Source organism: Bombina bombina, chromosome 6, assembly GCF_027579735.1.
Source record: "Bombina bombina isolate aBomBom1 chromosome 6, aBomBom1.pri, whole genome shotgun sequence".
Classification (NCBI taxonomy): Eukaryota; Metazoa; Chordata; class Amphibia; order Anura; family Bombinatoridae; genus Bombina; species Bombina bombina.
The window spans coordinates 864,178,115-864,198,812 of NC_069504.1; the positions used below are offsets into that span (position 1 = coordinate 864,178,115).

At 37.9% G+C, this 20,698-nt stretch overlaps 1 protein-coding gene across 1 annotated transcript in view; it reads left to right on the forward strand.

Moving 5' to 3' along the window:
* Positions 1-5,884: 5,884 nt before the first annotated feature.
* CHRNE (cholinergic receptor nicotinic epsilon subunit) overlaps positions 5,885-20,698 on the forward strand; it is a 194,087-nt gene continuing 179,273 nt past the window's right edge. Inside the window, exon 1 of the mRNA XM_053718322.1 lies at positions 5,885-6,055. Coding sequence (XP_053574297.1) covers positions 6,007-6,055 — 49 coding nt within the window. The 5' untranslated portion in view covers positions 5,885-6,006. The remainder of the gene's footprint in view (positions 6,056-20,698) is intronic.

The following is a 20,698-nucleotide window of genomic DNA, read 5'->3' on the forward strand; positions in this document are numbered from 1 at the left end:
AAGACAAGTTAGGGTGATCTTCAGGGGGGTAGTGTAAGGTTTTTTTAAGGGGGGTTTGGGTGGGTTTAGAAAAGGGGTATGTGGGTGGTGGGTTGTAATGTAGGGGGGGGTATTGTATATTTATTTAAATGTAAAAGAGCTGAATTCTTTGGGGCATGCCCCGCAAAAGGCCCTTTTAAGGGCTGGTAAGGTAAAAGAGCTTTGAACTTTTTAAATTTAGAATAGGGTAGGGAATTTTTTTTTATTTTGGGGGGCTTTATTATTTTATTAGGGGGCTTAGAATAGGTGTAATTAGCTTAAAAATCTTGTAATTATTTTTTTATTTTTTGTAATTTAGTGTTTTTTTTTGTTGGTAATTTAGTTTAGTTTATTTAATTGTATTTTAGTTTAGATATTTGTAGTTTATTTAATTTATTGATAGTGTAGGTGTATTTGTAACTTAGGTTAGGATTTATTTTACAGGTACATTGGTAATTATTTTAACTAGGTAGCTATTAAATAGTTATTAACTATTTAATAGCTATTGTACCTAGTTAAAATAAATACCAAGTTACCTGTAAAATAAATATAAACCCTAAAATAGCTACAATGTAATTATTAATTACATTGTAGCTATCTTAGGCTTTATTTTATAGGTAAGTATTTAGATTTAAATAGGAAAAGTTTAATTAATAATATTAATATTAATTAGATTTATTTTAATAAGAATTTAGTTAGGGATGTTAGAGTTAGATAGGGTTATTATACTTAATATATATATATAATATAATAACGATATTAACTATATTAACCCTAATATAATTAGGGTTAATATAGTTAATAAATATAATATACTAATTATATTAACTATATTAACCCTATTATAATTAGAAAAGATAAGCAAGGTCTCCAGCACTTTGTCAAACCAACTTTATTCAGACACAAATAGCGACGTTTCGGTGTCACAGCACCTTATTCATGCTAGATGAATAAGGTGCTGTGACACCGAAACGTCGCTATTTGTGTCTGAATAAAGTTGGTTTGACAAAGTGCTGGAGACCTTGCTTATCTTTTCTATGTGTCTGGGGCTTGGCAGCGCCCTTGGTCTACCGTGCACACTCCACACTCCCAGGTGCTGTTCCCCTCTCAGACTATTATAATTAGGGTTAATATAGTTAATATAGCTGGCGGCGGTGTAGGGAGATTAGATTAGGGGTTAATCTATTTAATATAGGTGGCGGCGGTGTAGGGGGATTAGATTAGGGGGTAATACATTTATTATAAGTGGCGGCGGTGTAGGGGGATTTAGCTTAGATGCAAAAGAGCTGTTTACTTTGTGACAATGCCCTGCCAAAAGCCCTTTTAAGGGCTGGTAAAAGAGCTGTTTTCTTTGGGGCATGCCCAGCAAAAAGCCCTTTTAAGGGCTGGCAATAGAGCTGTTTACTTTGGGGTAATGTCACGCAAAAAGCCCTTTTCAGGGCTATTTGTAGGGTTAGACTTAGGTTTAGTGGTAGGGATAGTTTAGTATTTTAGGGGTTAATTAATTTAATATAGGCGGCAGTATAGGGGGATTAGATTAGGGGTTAATGAATTTAAAATAGGTGGCGGCGGTATAGGGGGATTAGATTAGGGGTTAATTAATTTAATATAGGTGGCGGCGGTGTAGGGGGATTACATTAGGGGTTAATCTAGTTAATATAGCTGGCGGCGGTGTAGGAGGATTAGATTAGGGGTTAATGTGTTTAATATAGGCGGCGGCGGTGTAGGGGGATTAAATTAGGGGTTAATATTTTGAAAATAGATGGCGGCGGGGTAGGAGCTCACTTTAGGGGGTAGGTAAGGTAGATGGCGGCGGGGTAGGAGCTCACATTAGGGGGTTATAGATTTAATATAGCTAGCGGCGGGGTCCGGGGCGGCGGTTTAGGGATTAATAACTTTATTAGGGATTGCGGCGGGGGATCGCGGTTGACAGGTAGATAGGCATTGCGCATGCGTTAGGTGTTAGGTTTAATTTAGCAGGCAGTTTAGGGAGTTACGGGGCTCCAATAGACAGCGTAAGGCTTACTACGGCTGCATTTTGTGGCGAGGTGAAAATGGAGTAAGATTACTCCATTTTCGCCACGTAAGTCCTTACACTGTATATTGGATACCAAACTGCGCTGTTTTGGTATATCTGCCTATGGCCCAAAAAACTACGGGCGACGGCAGAAATATACGGGCGTAACTTCTAGGTTACGCCGTATATAGGATACCAAACCAGCGCAAATTTCAGCGTCGCCGGCTTTTGCGGGCGACGCTGCATATCGGATCGGGCCCCATGTGACTAACCATACCTGACGAAATAATTTAAGGTGGAATAGGGGTAAATAAAGGTACCCAACCTATATATGTATATGTTTGGCAGTACAAAGTAAATATGACATTAGCAAAAACAATATTCAATTCTCTAGGTGTTTGCTCAATGAGGATAAGATAAATGCGGTAATAGAAACAGAAGCTAATATTATTCTAAAATAGAGAAGCATATTAGATATATTGAGACATTTGATCACTGTGCATGCCCAAAAATTTGCCACATAATTATGTGTGTGCACAATAGAAGACTTATCAATGTGCTACTCTGGGATAGATTACGGTGGAATAAAGTAAAATAAAAGTACCCCACCTATATGTATATATGGGGCAATACATAGTGGATATGACATTAGCAAAAACAGTAATCAGAAATGCGATACACAATAAGGGAAGGAATTATCACTAAAATACTCTGGATTAAATCAATAGTTGGTTAAACTATATACAATTAACAATTTCGAGTACATGATAATATTATTCCCAAAAGTTAATTAAGTCAAATGTTGAATTGTAACCTTTTGGTATCCTTGTATCTAGATTAAAAATCCAGAAAGCCTCACGTTTCAAAAGCAGTTTCCCCATATTCCCTCCACGTTTGAGCAGTTTAACTGCCTCAATCACCATCCATCTGAGTGTTTTGTTAACACTATTGTGTTCTAGAATAAAATGATTGGCCAACTCAGAGCAACCATCTTTCCTTTTGATGTCAGAGAGATGTTGTCTAATTCTCTCTCTGACCTCACGTATTGTACAGCCTATGTACTGTTTGTAATTACATGTGCAGCAAATAATGTACAGTACACTGCATTTTTGGATCTACAGTTGACACAAGTGTCAAGTTCATATATTTTTCCATTTGTATTTGATTCAAAAGTTTTAGACATATTCCCAAAGCTACACGGGATGCACTGGCTGTAGAAAACATTTGTGCATCCCCTTTGCCTGGAGCCAAGAACTGGTGCGTTTATCACTTTTTAGCTCACTCGGTGAAAGCAAGTTTCCTAAGGTGACACCTTTTCGATAGGAAAAGTTACAACCTTTTTGTACCACTTCTTGTAGTCTGTCGTCCGCCAGAAGCATTGGAAAATGCTTTTTGATCACTTTGCAGATTTGATGGTATTCAGACGAAAACTGAGTTACAAAACTTACTCTATCAGAAGAAAAATTGGATAGAATAAAACGTCAAACCGTCAAAATTTTATTCTATCTGATTGTGTATATATATTTTAATGCGGACCTACATTGTTTGTATATATTTGGTCACAGTCTATACACAATGTGCACAGGGGCAATATTATGAAATGTATTTGTTCACTTTTGATATCTATTGCATATCCTTATGCTTATTAAGTTTTGCTTCATGATGATAGTATCCAGTATAGGGTTGCCACCCGCCCCGGTTTCACCGGGACAGTCCCGGTCTGAGGCTATGTGTCCCGTAACTAGCCTCAAATGCCCCGGGCTAAGCGCTCCCCTGGCGCATTGAGCACAAACTTTACAAAATATTAGATGGCCAGAGGAGCGCTTAGCCTGTGGTTACTAACCGCGTAGTATGCAGACTTCAGGAGAGCTGGAGAGATGGAGAACGATGGTTAGTTTGACACCAGTGGGAGGGGGGAAGAGGGTCAGAGCGGGGGAGTCGTCACATCCTGCAGGCAGCAGAGAGAGAGGCAGGACATTGTGATCGCGCGTGTCCCCCGGCCCCACCTCCACCAATTACCCCAAGTCCGGTCAGTCAGGTTCATGACATGAAGCCTAGAAGCAAGGTAATGCGCCAAACACTGCTCCAATAATTTTGATAGTTTGTGAATAAACCTAACGGCATAACAGTTATGTTTGTTAATCTGGCTATATAATACAGCACTATTTTACTTGGTATTGGGGTTTCAACTTAGTGTGTATATATATATATATATATATATATATATATATATAGTATATATTACATATATATATATAATATATATATATATATATATTATATATATATATATATTATATATATATATATATATATATATGATATATATATGATATATATATATATATATATTTATATATAATATATATATTAAATATATTTATATATATATATAATATATATATTTATATATATATATATATATTATGTATATATATATATATTATATATATTATATATATATATATATATATATATAAAAATTGATTTCATAATAAATTTGATGCTGCAAGAAGCCACACCCCAAGTCACGCCCCTAAACCACACCCTGAGACACACACCCTCCACGCCCACTTAAAAAGTGTCCAGGAATTTCCTGGGCAAAAGGTGGCAACCCTAATCCAGTAAGATACCTTTGTAATTGGTTGTGGAGGAAGTAGGAGGAGCCTGTTATATTATTTAAACACTGTTTTGGTCACTTTATGGTTGTATGAGGAAGGGGTGAATGCCCAGAAACGTCACACATTAAAGTTTGCTGTGTCTTAAACCCACAGAGTGCAATCATTGGATCTGTGTATGGACTTTTTTGCACCCTGGTACTACAATTGTGGGTGAGTGGGAGTGCGCTATTCACGACTTTTATATATATATATATATACATATATATATATATACACACATATACAATATATATATATATATATATATATATATATATATGTGTGTGTGTATGCATGTGTATGTGTTTTTGTATGTGTGTGTATTTATGTGCATGCATGTGTGCGTTTATGTATGTATATGTATTTTGTTTGTATATGTGTGTGTTTGTATATATGTGTGTGTTTGTATATGTGTGTGTGTATGCATGTGTATAAGTTGCGTACGTATGTGTGTGTATTTATTATGCGTATGTGTGTGTGTGCATGCATGTATGTATATGTATTTTGTTTGTATATGTGTGTGTTGTGTGTGTTTGTATATGGGTGTGTGTTTGTATATGTGTGTGTGTATGCATGTGTATAAGTGTGTGTACGTATATGCGTGTGTATTTATGTGAATGCATGTGTATGTGTGTTATATATGTGTGTGTGCATGTATGTATGTATGTATATGTATTTTGTTTGTATATGTGTGTGTTTGTACATAGGTGTGTGTTTGTATATGTGTGTGTGTGTATGCATGTGTATAAGTGTGTGTACGTATATGCGTGTGTATTTATGTGAATGCATGTGTATGTGTGTTGTATATGTATGTGTGCGTGTATGTATGTATATGTATTTTGTTTGCATATGTGCATTTGTGTGTGTTTGTATGTATGTGTGTGTGTATGCATGTGTATAAGTGTGTGTCCGTAAATGTGTATTTGTTTATGCATATGTGTGTATACCTGTGTGTATTTGTGTGTGCATATGTAATGTATATATAATTAGATTTTTTTTTAGTACATGTTCTCTTCTATTAATGTTTTTTTCCCTCCAGCTGATAAACTATATTGACATGTTCCACCCTTGTATATGTATGAGGTTAATACAGTGGCTATCATTAGCTGAGACACTGGTGGTGACAGCTGTGAGAGATAATAGGAGGGGTTTAGGATTGGTCACAGTGCAAGTAATACCAGAGGGAAGCGCAGAAGACGATATGCTGCCTCGGAAATAACACATCCCATCTTTAAATAACTTACGCACCACTTCTCCCTTCCCCCTTGAGAAGCACCAGAACCAACTGTATCTGAAGCTGACACTCTAATCATGGTCTTGGGAGTCGGAATCTACTTGCTGCTGCTACCTATTCTGTGCTGTGAGTTGTTTATTTTTGACTGGCTGTCTGCTGTTTCTGTTTATATATTTATATCTATTTCATCTATTTTACAAATTAGACAGATTAACAAAGGTAGTTGTATGGGGAATTGTCTGTCTCTGTGACACAATACAGTTTATGCATTGTAAAACAAATGTGCTGTATGATTTCATTATTTATTTTGCTCTCTTTTCCTGTAATGTAGCTGTGAAAATGTTGGCCGTTCTAATTTTCATAATTAAAAAAAAGCACCCTGCTAACCCTGCTACATATATGTTTTATTTTTCTAATTGACTTTAACAGATAAGAAGAACTGCAAAACAATTAATTTTATATTAACTTTATGACACTGGCTAGCCTTGTCAGCTGCATACTCAAGCACAGATTTACTCCTCCAAATGACGCGGTGCGTGGGGTTTTGAAAAACAATTGCAAAAAACAAGGTGTGAAAATTTTTTATAAAAATTTTGAATACTTAGCAGATATGTTATCCTATAGCGATGTCTTGTTATTATAGGGTGTTTACTGTCCCTTTAACCCCCCTCAACAATTCTAACTACTCTTCCTCTATTCACATTTCTACACATTTAAGGCTAAGGGGCCGATTTATCATTTGTCTAGCGGACATGATCCGCTGTAGCGATCATGTCCGCCAGATATTGATAAATGCCGACAGAATACGCTGTCGGCATTTATCATTGCACAAGCAGTTCTGGTGAGTGAACTGCTTGTGCAATGCCGCCCTCTGCAGATTCAGGGGGTGTCAATTAACCTGATCGTATGAGATTGGGCGGATTTATGTCCGCAGCCTCAGAGGCGGTGGATGAGTTAAGGAGCAGCGGTCTTACGACTACTGCTTCTTAACTCCTGTTTCCGATGAGCCTGTAGGCTCGCGCAGAAACGGGTATTTGGCCCCATTTGGGCCATGATAAATCGACCCCTAAATGCGTAAAAATAGCGTAAAATATTAGTGTAAAAAAAGCATAAAAATGTTAGCGCTATTCAAGGCTAATTGCCCTCAAGTTAAATTAATAGCTCTCCTATTCTTGCACTGGTATTACATAATAAGTTGAAAGTAAAATGTTGGTGCACGAGCAAAAGCCTCAAGGGCGCTAGCATCTAGAGGTTGGAGAGTGCGGCTGCGCTAACTCCTTTTCCCCATAGAAAAAAATGAGAGTGCATGCCATGGGGAATTCAATTTTAGGATTGTAATATAAAATATAATATATACTTTCATTATTTATTCTGTCCCCTTTTCCCATAATTTAAAATTGTTTGTTTTCTCAGTTCCACTTAGTTTCTATAAAGTAATGGGCACCGCCATTTTAGAACCTTTGGGTGTGCAAACAAGGCTGTTAGATTACTTTAACATTCCTATATGCCTGCACACTCTCTTTGTATTACCTGTTTTATCTCTGTCTCTAATTGTCCTCAGCAAATAGGCATGGATAAAGGGAAAACTTAGGTTCCAACACGGCCACCTATTTAAAGTAAATAGCACATTAATTCTTCTTTACCATGAACTTGTAATACCAACTTGCACACTAAATCGTAGTGTGGTCCAGCGATACTGATAGCACTCCACTTGTAATCTTGGCCTTGTGTCTATATTCACATAACTATAATGTAGTAATGTGTGCATAGATTCACCCTAATGCAAGAGGGAAAGCGTTGACAAGCACATTTTTGTATTTTGCCTTTTTCATGTTTTTTCATGATTCAGACAGAGCATACAAATATAAAACACTTTCCAATTTAATTCTATTATCAAATATACTTCATTATCTTAGTTGGTATCCTTTGTTGAAAGATAGGCACAGAAGCATGCAGGTATCTGAAGCAATGTATGGCAGCAGTTTTTACTGAAATACTTTTAACAATGCTATACATTATGCAAACACTGCTGACATATAGTTCTCCCGACACGTGACTTACGTAGGTAGTCTCAGCAACACTGAATGTCATGAGAACTAGGTATATAGATTCCTGATTCGTTCCTATAAACCAATGATGAATATAGCTGCATTCAGCTTGCTCCAAGTTTTTTGTTATTAATCTAAGCCATGATGTATTGTACATGTCCAAACCGATGTTCCAATTGAAAACTGTTTGAGGCATTCCTTAATAATTTGTATTGTCTGGGGTCTTATTGAGTCCTTGTAACAGTGGAATTTAATAAATAAAAAGTGGCCTAGTAAATGTGTTATGCATTGAGAATTTGGATTGTGATGAGTAAAGCAAGATGGGCGCATGTACAAGTGTTGGGCCATTTTTCATAGAACAAATAATGAAAAAAATGCTTCCATAAAAACAATGAAAATGGCTGATTGCATTGAAACTGAAAAGGGCTCATCTGCAGACATTACTTTTTTTTTTTTTTTAAATGTATGTATAAAGGTTTTGAAAACTGTTAGCAGAAAATGCATTGTTTTGCAGTCCAGGCACACACACTTTTAAAATCCTTTCTAGTGTTATTTGTCTTACATCTTTTCTGTGGCCAATTAGGGCTAGATAAATAAGTATTAATGAGCTATATATAAGTATAACTAACAGACTCTGATACACAGGAACAACTTAAAGGGCCACTGTAAGTAAATATTTTCTATGCCTGTTACTAACTAACTACCCCAAATACGCTTTTTATCAATAGCATTTCATTAACATATCTCTACCGTATATCAGAAATCTTGGCTGCAAATTTAATTGTTTTCCAAACCCACTCTGCGGGTATCCTTTGCGCTGTACCAATCCGTTTACAATACCTAGGTTTCCAAAATGGCGCTTTAAACACAATTTCATTGGTTTAAGTATTTTGAACATCCAGTGCTGAAAATAGTGGGCAGAATAACGTGACATCATCGGCGAATAAAAGATATAACTTTTAGAACGTTATGAAACTTTGTTTTGGAGAAAATATAGGTCAGTAGGTTTTAATTAATGTTTATTAACTTTAATATGTTAGTTGTTTGGCTTAAAAATTATAACGGAAAGTAATCCTTTAAAGGACCACTAAATACAGAAGAATTGAATAATTGACACAAATACACAATAACAAGACAACACAACGTCACTTGCTTTGCATTTTAAATGAACAGTAGAATATTTTCTAGTAAATTTCAAAGTTTATCCAATTTTCTCTCTCCCTGTACCATGTGACGGCTATCAGCCAATTACAAAATGCATATTTGTATTTACAGTGCATGTTTGCACATGCTCAGTAGGAACTGGAGCCTCAGAAAGTGAACATATAAAAAGAATATGCACCTTTTCATAATGAAAGTATATAGGAAAGTTTTTTTTTAATTGCTGCTCATGAAACCTTAATTTTGACTTTAGTGGCCCTTTAATTGTTGTTTACTATATGGAACTTGTAACAAACACAGTTTCACAATGCTGCCATCTGTTGATTGGCTGCCGTGTACACTACACTAATACATAACAGGGGTCCCATTACATATACGGTTTTTGCGTGGGTTTGGTATCCTATATACAGCGCTGCATATAAATGCGGCACGTATATTTCACCCGTCGTCCGCAATTTTTACTCCCATAGGTTAAAATGGGACAGCGTCGCAAATCAGTATCCAATATTCAGCGCAAAGACTTACATGGCGAAAATGGAGAAATCTTACTCCATTTTTACCTCGCCATAAAAGGCAGCCGTAGCAAGCCTTGCGCCGAGTATGGGAGCACTGTAACTCCCGAAAATGCCTGCAAAAATAAACTAACACCTAACTCATGGGCAATGTTTATCTACCTGTCAACCGCAATCCCCCACCACAATTACTAATAAAGTGTATTAACCCCTATATCCGCTATCAAACACACACCTCAAGTAATAACTAAATTATTAACCCCTAATCCGCCATTAACCCACAACACAAACTACCTATTAAAACTATTAACCCCTAATCCGCCATTAACCCACAACGCAAACTACCTATTAAAACTATTAACCCCTAATCTGCCATTAACCCACAACGCAATAAACCTAACCCCTAACCTAACCCCCCTAACCTAACACCCCCTAAATTAACCCAAATTATCTAATTTACAAAATACTAAAGTTACTATTAAATTAAAAAACCTAACACTATTTTAAAAATACAAATAGTAGACTGTCCCTGAATAGCCAATAGAATTTCAGTAGCTCTCACCTATTGGCTGATTTGAACAGCCAATAGGATTTGAGTAGCTTTCATCCTATTGGCTGATTTGAGTTTGAAGAATCAAATCAGCCAATAGGAATTCAAGCGACGCCATTTTTAATCGCGTCCCTTGAATTCTCTATCCAGTGTGCGGCAAAGATCGTAAGAAGAGGATCCTCCACGCTCCATGGCTTCGCGGTCGCCGGTCTTCAGTTCCAGGGTCGCCAGTCTTCAGCTCTGCGGTCTTCAGTCTTCAGCTCCGCTCCGTGAAGGATGTTCCAGAAAGAAGAGATCGCCGCTTGGAAGAAGACTTCACCGTCTGGAACAGGACCTTCTCTGCCGGACTTCAGGAACGGTGAGTAGCAATCTGGGGCTTAGACTTAGGGTTTTTTAATTTTTTTTTAATTTTTTTATTTTATTTAGATAGGGTGGGCAGTAAAAGAGCTAAATGCCCTTTTAAGGGCAATGCCCAACAAATGCCCTTTTCAGGGCAAAGGGTAGTTTAGGGTTTTTAGTGTTAGGTTATTTTATTTGGGGGGTTTGGTGGGTGGGTGTTTTTACTGTTAGGGGGGGCTTTGTGTATTTTCTTGTAAAAGAGCTGATTATCTTCTGGCAATGCCCTGCAAAAAGCCCTTTTAAGGGCTACTGGTAGTTTATTAGAGTAGGGGGTGTTTTTATTTTTGGGGGGAGGGTTATTTTCATAGGGATTAGGTATAATTTTTTAAAATTTGGTAATTTTCTTTTTTATTTTATGTAATCTTAGATTTTTTTATTTTCTGTAATTGTATCTTAAAGGGACAGTCTACTCCAGAATTTTGATTAGACTGTCCCTTTAATTTATACTTAGTTTATTTGTATTTTTAAAGTAGTGTTTTGTTTTTTTAATTTAATAGTAACTTTAGTATTTTGTAAATTAGGTAATTTGGGTTCATTTAGGGAGTGTTAGGTTAGGGGGGGAGTTAGGTTAATTGCGTTGTGGGTTAATGGCAGATTAGGGTTTAATAGTATTAATAGGTAGTTTGCGTTGTGGGTTAATGGTGGATTAGGGGTTAATAGTTTTAATAGGTAGTTGGTTGGTGGATTTAGGGGTTAATAATTTAATTAGGCTTATTGCGTTGTGGGGGGCTGTCGGTCTAGGGGTTAATACATTTATTATTAGTAGTGAGAGGGGGGATTGTGGATATAGGGGTTTTTACGTGTTGGTCTTATTTTTGGGAGGCGTGTTAGACTGTTACGGGAGATTTGATATTTTCTTTACTTTTCTTAGGCGCCGGCAGTTTCTAAAATGCTTTAAGTCACTGCCGACTCCAGAAATTTGTATTTACGCTCATTTCTGGACATTGCTAGTTTATCAGACTTATGGCACTTTATGAACTGCCTGCGGGGTTTATGTAATACCCCAATGTGCGAGGTTAAATTACGCACGGCGCGGTTTCCAGCGCTTGCGCTGAAGCCTGCGCTGTATATGTAATCGCGCCCCAGATATTTAAGAGATCCTACAAATATCAACAAATCACTGTGGATCATGTAGTAGCGCCAGGGTTTTGAAATCAACAGAATACACTCCAGTCTATTTGGGGGCATGCAAAATCTAAAAGGAGACAAACAATTAGTGTTTATGTCATGGGGTATTTAATTAAACAGTTTGAGATTGAAATATAAAATAAGTATGTGTAGTAAATATATATAAATAAATATACTTTCATTTTTTTTTATCATATAACTTTTTATTGAAATTGTTCATAGAATACAAGAGAATGTATCGTTACAAGGTTTAAATACAACAATCAAACACATAGGGGCATATTTATCAAGTGCCGTATGGAGCTTGAGGCCCCTTGTTTCGGGCGAGCCTTCAGGCTTGCCGGAAACAGAAGTTATAAAGCAGCAGTCTAAAGACCGCTGCTCCATAACTTGTCCATCTGCTCTGATGCAGTGGATCGAATACGATCGGGGTGAATGACACCCCCTGCTAGCGGCCTGCAGGGGGCGGCATGGCACCAGTAGTTTACAAGAACTGCTGGTGCAATGATAAATGCCGACAGCATACGCTGTTGGCATGCTGTCGGCTTTTAGGGATGTGGAGCGATGTGCAGTGGAAATGATACGCTACTTCGTATCATGTCCACTCGCACATTGATAAATATACCCCTTAACTTTTACAACGTTCGGGAAGTCTTATAGTTCTGGAATATCTTCTCTGTATTGATCATAGATATTAAAGAATCTATAATTTAACCATACAGTCCATTATATTACATTTTGGAGATATTTGCTACAGAGAGAAAGGAAGCATATATGAAAAAACAAATATTTTCTGTAGCCTTGAGGTGTGTCAGGTGGAAATGACAATGGCCAGGAAGTTAACGCTATTAATATACTTTAATTTTTTATTCTGTCCCCTTTTCCAGTAATTTTACTTACAACGGCCTAGATTTGGAGTTTTGTCGGTAACGACCCGAAAAACTAACGCCGGCTTTTTTCTGGCCGCACCATAAAAATAACTCTGGTATTGAGAGTCCACATAAAGGCTGCGTTAGGCTCCAAAAAAGGAGCGTAGAGCATTTTTAACGCAGCTTCAACTCTCGATACCAGAGTTGCTTACGGACGCGGCCAGCCTCAAAAACGTGCTCGTGCACGATTCCGCCATAGGAAACAATGGGGCTGTTTGAGCTGAAAAAAAACCAAACACCTGCAAAAAAGCCGCGTTCAGCTCCTAACGCAGCCCCATTGTTTGCTATGCGGTAACCCTTCCTACGTCTGCACTTAACACTCTAACATGTACCCCGAGTCTAAACACCCCTAACCTTACACTTATTAACCCCTAATCTGCCACCCCCGCTATCGCTGACCCCTGCATATTATTATTAACCCCTAATCTTCCGCTCCGTAAACCGCCGCTACTTACATTATCCCTATGTACCCCTAATCTGCTGCCCCTAACACCGCCGACCCCTATATTATATTTATTAACCCCTAATCTGCCCCCCACAACGTCGCCTCCACCTGCCTACACTTATTAACCCCTAATCTGCCGACCGGACCTGAGCGCTACTATAAAAAAGTTATTAACCCCTAATCCGCCTCACTAACCCTATCATAAATAGTATTAACCCCTAATCTGCCCTCCCTAACATCGCCGACACCTAACTTCAATTATTAACCCCTAATCTGCCAACCGAATCTCCCCGCTATTCTAATAAATGTATTAACCCCTAAAGCTAAGTCTAACCCTAATACTAACACCCCCCTAAATTAAATATAATTTAAATCTAACGAAATTAATTAACTCTTATTAAATAAATTATTCCAATTTAAAGCTAAATACTTACCTGTAAAATAAATCCTAATATAGCTACAATATAAATTATAATTATATTATAGCTATTTTAGGATTTATATTTATTTTACAGGTAACTTTGTATTTATTTTAACCAGGTACAATAGCTATTAAATAGTTAAGAACTATTTAATAGCTAAAATAGTTAAAATAATTACAAATTTACCTGTAAAATAAATCCTAACCTAAGTTACAATTAAACCTAACACTAGACTATCAATAAATTAATTAAATAAACTACCTACAATTACCTACAATTAACCTAACACTACACTATCAATAAATTAATTAAATACAATTGCTACAAAGAAATACAATTAAATAAACTAGCTAAAGTACAAAAAATAAAAAAGAACTAAGTTACAAAAAATAAAAAATTATTTACAAACATAAGAAAAATATTACAACAATTTTAAACTAATTACACCTACTCTAAGCCCCCTAATAAAATAACAAAGCCCCCCAAAATAAAAAAATGACCTACCCTATTCTAAAATTACTAAAGTTCAAAGCTCTTTTACCTTACCAGCCCTGAACATGGCCCTTTGCGGGGCATGCCCCAAGAAATTCAGCTCTTTTGCCTGTAAAAAAAAACATACAATACCCCCCCAACATTACAACCCACCACCCACATACCCCTAATCTAACCCAAACCCCCCTTAAATAAACCTAACACTAAGCCCCTGAAGATCATCCTACCTTGTCTTCACCATACCAGGTTCACCGATCGGTCCAAAAGAGCTCCTCCGATGTCCTGATCCAAGCCCAAGCGGGGGGCTGAATAGGTCCATGATCCGGCTGAAGTCTTCATCCAAGCGGGCCAGAAGAGGTCTTCCATCCGATTGAAGTCTTCATCCAAGCGGCATCCATCCGGAGCGAAGCGGCAGCATCCTGAAGACCTCCACCGCGGAACATCCATCCTGGCCGACGACTGAACGACGAATGACGGTTCCTTTAAATGACGTCATCCAAGATGGCGTCCCTCGAATTCCGATTGGCTGATAGGATTCTATCAGCCAATCGGAATTAAGGTAGGAATATTCGGATTGGCTGATGGAATCAGCCAATCAGAATCAAGTTCAATCCGATTGGCTGATCCAATCAGCCAATCAGATTGAGCTTGCATTCTATTGGCTGATCGGAACAGCCAATAGAATGCGAGCTCAATCTGATTGGCTGATTGGATCAGCCAATCGGATTGAACTTGATTCTGATTGGCTGATTCCATCAGCCAATCCGAATATTCCTACCTTAATCCCGATTGGCTGATAGATAAATATAAATCCTAAAATAGCTATAATATAATTATAATTTATATTGTAGCTATATTAGGATTTATTTTACAGGTAAGTATTTAGCTTTAAATTGGAATAATTTATTTAATAAGAGTTAATTAATTTCGTTAGATTTAAATTATATTTAACTTAGGGGGGTTAATACATTTATTAGAATAGCGGCGAGATTTGGTCGGCAGATTAGGGGTTAATAATTGAAGTTAGGTGTCGGCGATGTTAGGGAGGGCAGATTAGGGGTTAATACTATTTATGATAGGGTTAGTGAGGCGGATTAGGGGTTAATAACTTTATTATAGTAGCGCTCAGGTCCGGTCGGCAGATTAGGGGTTAATAAGTGTAGGCAGGTGGAGGCGACGTTGTGGGGGGCAGATTAGGGGTTAATAAATATAATATAGGGGTCGGCGGTGTTAGGGGCAGCAGATTAGGGGTACATAAGGATAACGTAGGTGGCGGCGCTATGCGGTCGGCAGATTAGGGGTTAATAAGTGTAGGCAGGTGGAGGCGACGTTGAGGGGGGCAGATTAGGGGTTAATAAATATAATACAGGGGTCGGCGGTGTTAGGGGCAGCAGATTAGGGGTACATAAGGATAACGTAGGTGGCGGTCGGCAGATTAGGGGTTAAAACATTTTTTTCGAGTGTCGGCGATGTGGGGGGACCTCAGTTTAGGGGTACATAGGTAGTTTATGGGTGTTAGTGTACTTTAGAGTACAATAGTTAAGAGCTTTAGAAACCGGCGTTAGCCCAGAAAGCTCTTAACTACTGACTTTTTTCCTGCGGCTGGAGTTTTGTCGTTAGATATCTAACGCTCACTTCAGAAACGACTCTAAATACCGGAGTTAGAAAGATCCCATTGAAAAGATAGGATACGCAATTTACGTAAGGGGATCTGCGGTATGGAAAAGTCACGGCTGGAAAGTGAGCGTTAGACCCAATTTTGAGTGACTCCAAATACCGGCGGTAGCCTAAAACAAGCGTTAGGAGCCTCTAACGCTGGTTTTCACGGCTAACGCCAAACTCTAAATCTAGGCCAACATTTGTAAGTTTTCTCCATTCCAATGAGTTTCTATAATGTACAGTTGTATGCAAAAGTTTAGGCACCCCTGACAATTTCCATGATTTTCATTTATAAATAATTGGGTGTTTGGATCAGGAATTTAATTTTGATCTATCAAATAACTGAGGTTTATTGGATTAACAGAAAATGTGCAATATGCATCCAAAGAGAGGTGCATAAATTTGGGCACCCCAAGAGAAATATTGCATCAATATTTAGTAGAGCCTCTTTTAGCAGAAAAAAACAGCCTCTAGACGCTTCCTATAGCCTGTAATGAGTGTCTGGATTCTGGATGAAGGTATTTTGGACCATTCCTCCTTGCAAAACTTCTCCAGTTCAGTTACGTTTGATGGTTGCCGAGCATGGATAGCCCACTTCAAATAACCCCACAGATTTTCAATGATATTCAGGTCTGGGGACTGGGATGGCCATTCCAGAACATTGTACTTGTTCCTCTGCATAAATGCCAGAGTAGATTTTGAGCAGTGTTTTGGGTTGTTGTCTTGTTGAAATATCCAGCTCCTGCGTAACTTCAACTTTGTGACAGATTCCTCAACATTATTCTCAAGTATCTGCTGATATTGAGTGGAATCCATGCGACCCTAACTTTAACAAGATTCCCAGAACTGGCACTGTCCACACATCCCCACAGCATGATGGAACATCCACCAAATTTTACTGTGGGTAGCAAGTGTTTGTCTTGGAACGCTGTGTTCTTTTGCCGCCATGCATATGCCCCTTGTTATGACCAAATAACTCAATCTTTGTTTCACCAGTCCACAGCACCTTCTTCCAAAATGAAGCTGGCTTGTTCAAATGTGCGTTTGCATACCTCAAGCGACTCTTTTTGTGGCGTGTGTGCAAAAAAGGCTTCTTCCGTATCACTCTCCCATACAGCTTCTCCTTGTGCAAAGTGCGCTGAATTGTTGACGATGCACAGTGACACCATCTGCAGCAAGATGATGTTGTAGGTCTTTGGAGGTGGTCTGTGGGCTGTTTTTGACTGTTCTCACCATCCTTTGCCTTTGCCTCTCCGATATTTTACTTGGCCTGCCACTTCAGGCCTTAACAAGAACTGTGCCTGTGGTCTTCCATTTCCTCACTATGTTCCCCACAGTGGATACTGACAGCTTAAATCTCTGCGATGGCTTTTTGTAGCCTTCCCCTAAACCATAATGTTGAACAATCTTTGTTTTCAGGTCATTTGATAGTTTTTTCGAGGCCCCCATGTTGCCACTCTTCAGAGGAGAGTCAAAGAGAACAACAACTTGCAATTGGCCACCTTAAAGGGACACTCAATCAAAATTAAACTTTTATTATTCAGATAGAGTATGCCATTTTAAACAACTTTCCAATTTACTTCCATTAACAAAATGTGCACAGTTTTTTATATTAAAACTTTTTGAGTCACCAGCTCCCACTGAGCATGTGTAAGAATAAGTGTGTATGCATTTGTGAATGGCTGATGACTGTCACATGGTACGTGTATGCATTTCTGATTGGCTGATGGCTGTCACATGGTACAAGGGGAGTGGAAAAAGACATAACTTTTAAAATTGTCAGAAAAAAAATTGCTATTGCATTGTCTTGTTCAAGGCTTCAAGGCTTAATGGACTCACCAAACCAATTGTGTGTTCCAATTAATCAGTGCTAGGTAGTTACAGGTATCCAAATCAGCAAAATGACAAGGGTGCCCAAATGTATGCACCTGTCTAATTTCATTGGATGCATATTGCACATTTTCTGTTAATCCAATAAACCTCATTTCAGTACTGAAATATTACTGTGTCCTTCAGTTATTTGATAGATCAAAATGAAATTGCTGATCCAAACACCCAATTATTTATAAATGAAAATCATAGAAATTTTCAGGGGTGCCTAAACTTTTGCATACAACTTTTATGGGCACCTCCATGTTAGAACCTTGGGTGTGCAAAAAAAGGCTGTGTGGGAACCCTGTTAGATAGTTACGTTTTCCACACAGCCTTGTCAACACACACTTTTATAGCCTACTTTATTTCTGTCTCATTGTTTTAAGCAGCAGAAATGGATAAGGAATAAACCTAGGTACCAACATGGCCCATTACTTTATAGAAAGTAGAATACCTCATAGGAACTAAAACTTTAGACTTATGTTTTAAATATTTAAACAACTATGTTAATTTTTAAAATACATCTATATATTATTCTTGGGCTAATATTTGCTTTGAATACATTATTATATTTAACAATATAATAATAAACAAGACTCATACATTTTACAGCAAAACAATACAATCTAGGATAATTATACATATCAATAATATCAATAAAACATATTAAATATTTGCATAACAATACACAGGGGTACATGAGAAGTAGGTCCTCCTCTGTTGAAATCACAATATGTGTACTGAATGAGACAGAAGATATAAGATTTCCTTAGTTGCAGTGTGTCAGTGAGAGGAAAGAGCCAGCTGGTCATTTATTTTGGTGTGGGATAATGTTGTGGATTTTTTACAGGGTCACATGATACATTTTTGAGAATAGATTGGTTCTCAGAGAGTGTTTGAAACTATGAAATATGGGAGACTGTCTCAAAGAATTAGTGTTCATGATACTGGTATAATACAGAGCAAAAATATAGGGCTGGAGAATGGGAAAATAATGAGAAAAGAGATACATAAGTCATGACTAGATTGAAGGGGGTATTTAGTGTGTATCTAGAGATTAAGGTAACATTTATAGGCCTAGATTACAAATGCTAACACTGTTCAAACTAAATTATAGTGCTCCTATTTTTGCTCTGCTATTACAAGTTGAAAGTAAAAAGTTTGCGTGTGAGCGAAAGTCTCAGACACTCTAACATTTGGAGGTCGGAAAGTGCAACCACACAAACCTCCTTTCCCCATCGACTTCTATGTGGCACACTACAAAAGCCTCTGCTGGCTCCCTCTCGTGTGCTAACCAAAAGGTGCTCTAGGAAAATTGTGTTAAATACTTCAAATAACATTCGGCTAGATTACGAGTTTTGCGGTAGCAGGGGTGCGTTGCTAACGAGCCTTTATTTTTCAGCGCTCACTTAAAACAACGCTGGTATTACAAGTTTTCTGAATGGCTGCGTTAGCCTCAGAAAAGTGAGCGTTGAGCAAAATTTAGCTCCACATCTCACCTCGATACCAGCGTTGCTTAAGTCAGCGGTAAGCTGGCTAAACGTGCTCGTGCACGATTTCCCCATAGGAAACAATGGGGCTGAGCCGGCTGAAAAAAAACCTAACACCTTCAAAAAAAGGAGCGTTCAGCTCCTAACACAGCCCCATTGTTTCCTATGGGAAAATAAAAAATATGTCTACACCTAACACCCTAACATGAACCCCAAGTCTAAACACCCCTAATCTTACACTTATTAACCCCTAATCTGCCGACCCGACATCGTCGTCACCTGCATTATATTATTAACCCTTAATCTGCCGCTCCGGACACCGCCACCACCTACATTATACCTATGAACCCCTAATCTGCTGCCCCTAACATTTCCGACACCTACATTATAGTTATTAACCCCTAATCTGCTGCCCCAACGTTGCCGCCACCTACCTACAATTATTAACCCCTAATCTGCTGCCCCAACGTCGCCGCCACCTACCTACAATTATTAACCCCTAATCTGCTGCCCCCAACGTCGCCGCCACTATACTAAATTTATTAACCCCTAAACCTAAGTCTAACCCTAAACCTAACCCCCCTAACTTAAATCTAATTTAAATAAATCTAAAGAAAATTACTATTATTAACTAAATTATTTCAATTTAAAACTAAATACTTACCTATAAAATAAACCCCAATATAGCTACAATATAACTAATAGTTACATTGTAGCTATTTTAGGATTTATTTTTATTTTACAGGTAAGTTTGTATTTATTTTAACTAGGTAGAATAGTTATTAAATAGGTATTAACTATTTAATAACTACCTAGCTAAAATAAATACAAATTTACCTGTAAAATAAATCCTAACCTAAGTTACAATTACACCTAACACTACTAAATAAATTAATTAACTAAATTAAATGAAACTAATAACAATTAAATAAACTAAATTACGAAAAAAAACACTAAATTACCGAAAATAAAAAAGAAATTAATTTTTTTTAAACTAATTACACCTAATCTAATCCCCCTAATAAAATAAAAAAGCCCCCCAAAATAATAAAATTCCCTACCCTATACTAAATTACAAATAGCCCTTAAAAGGGCCTTTTGCGGGGCATTGCCCAAAAGTAATCAGCTCTTTTACCTGTAAAAAAAAAATACAATAATTGGAACAGCCAATAGAATGCGAGGTCAATCCTATTGGCTGATTTGATCAGCCAATCGGATTGAAGTTCAATCCGATTGGCTGATTGCATCAGCCAATAGGATTTTTTCTACCTTAATTCCGATTGGCTGATTCAAGGGAATTCAATTCAAGGGACGCCATCTTGGATGACGTCATTTAACGGAACCTTCATTCTTCGTTAGGACTTCGTTTGAAGAGGATGCTCCGCGTCGGCTGGATTGAGGATGGACCCGCTCTGCTCCGGAAGGATGAAGATAGAAGATGCCGCCTGGATGAAGACTTCTGTCGTCTGGAGGACCTCTTCTGCCCCGATCGGATGAAGACTTCTGCCGTATGGAGGACCACTTGTGCCCGCTGGGTGAAGACGGCTCAAGGCAGGGTGATCTTCAGGGGGTTAGTGTTAGGTTTTATTAAGGGGGGATTGGGTGGGTTTTAGAGTAGGGGTGTGTGGGTGGAGGGTTGTAATGTTGGGGGGGTATTGTATT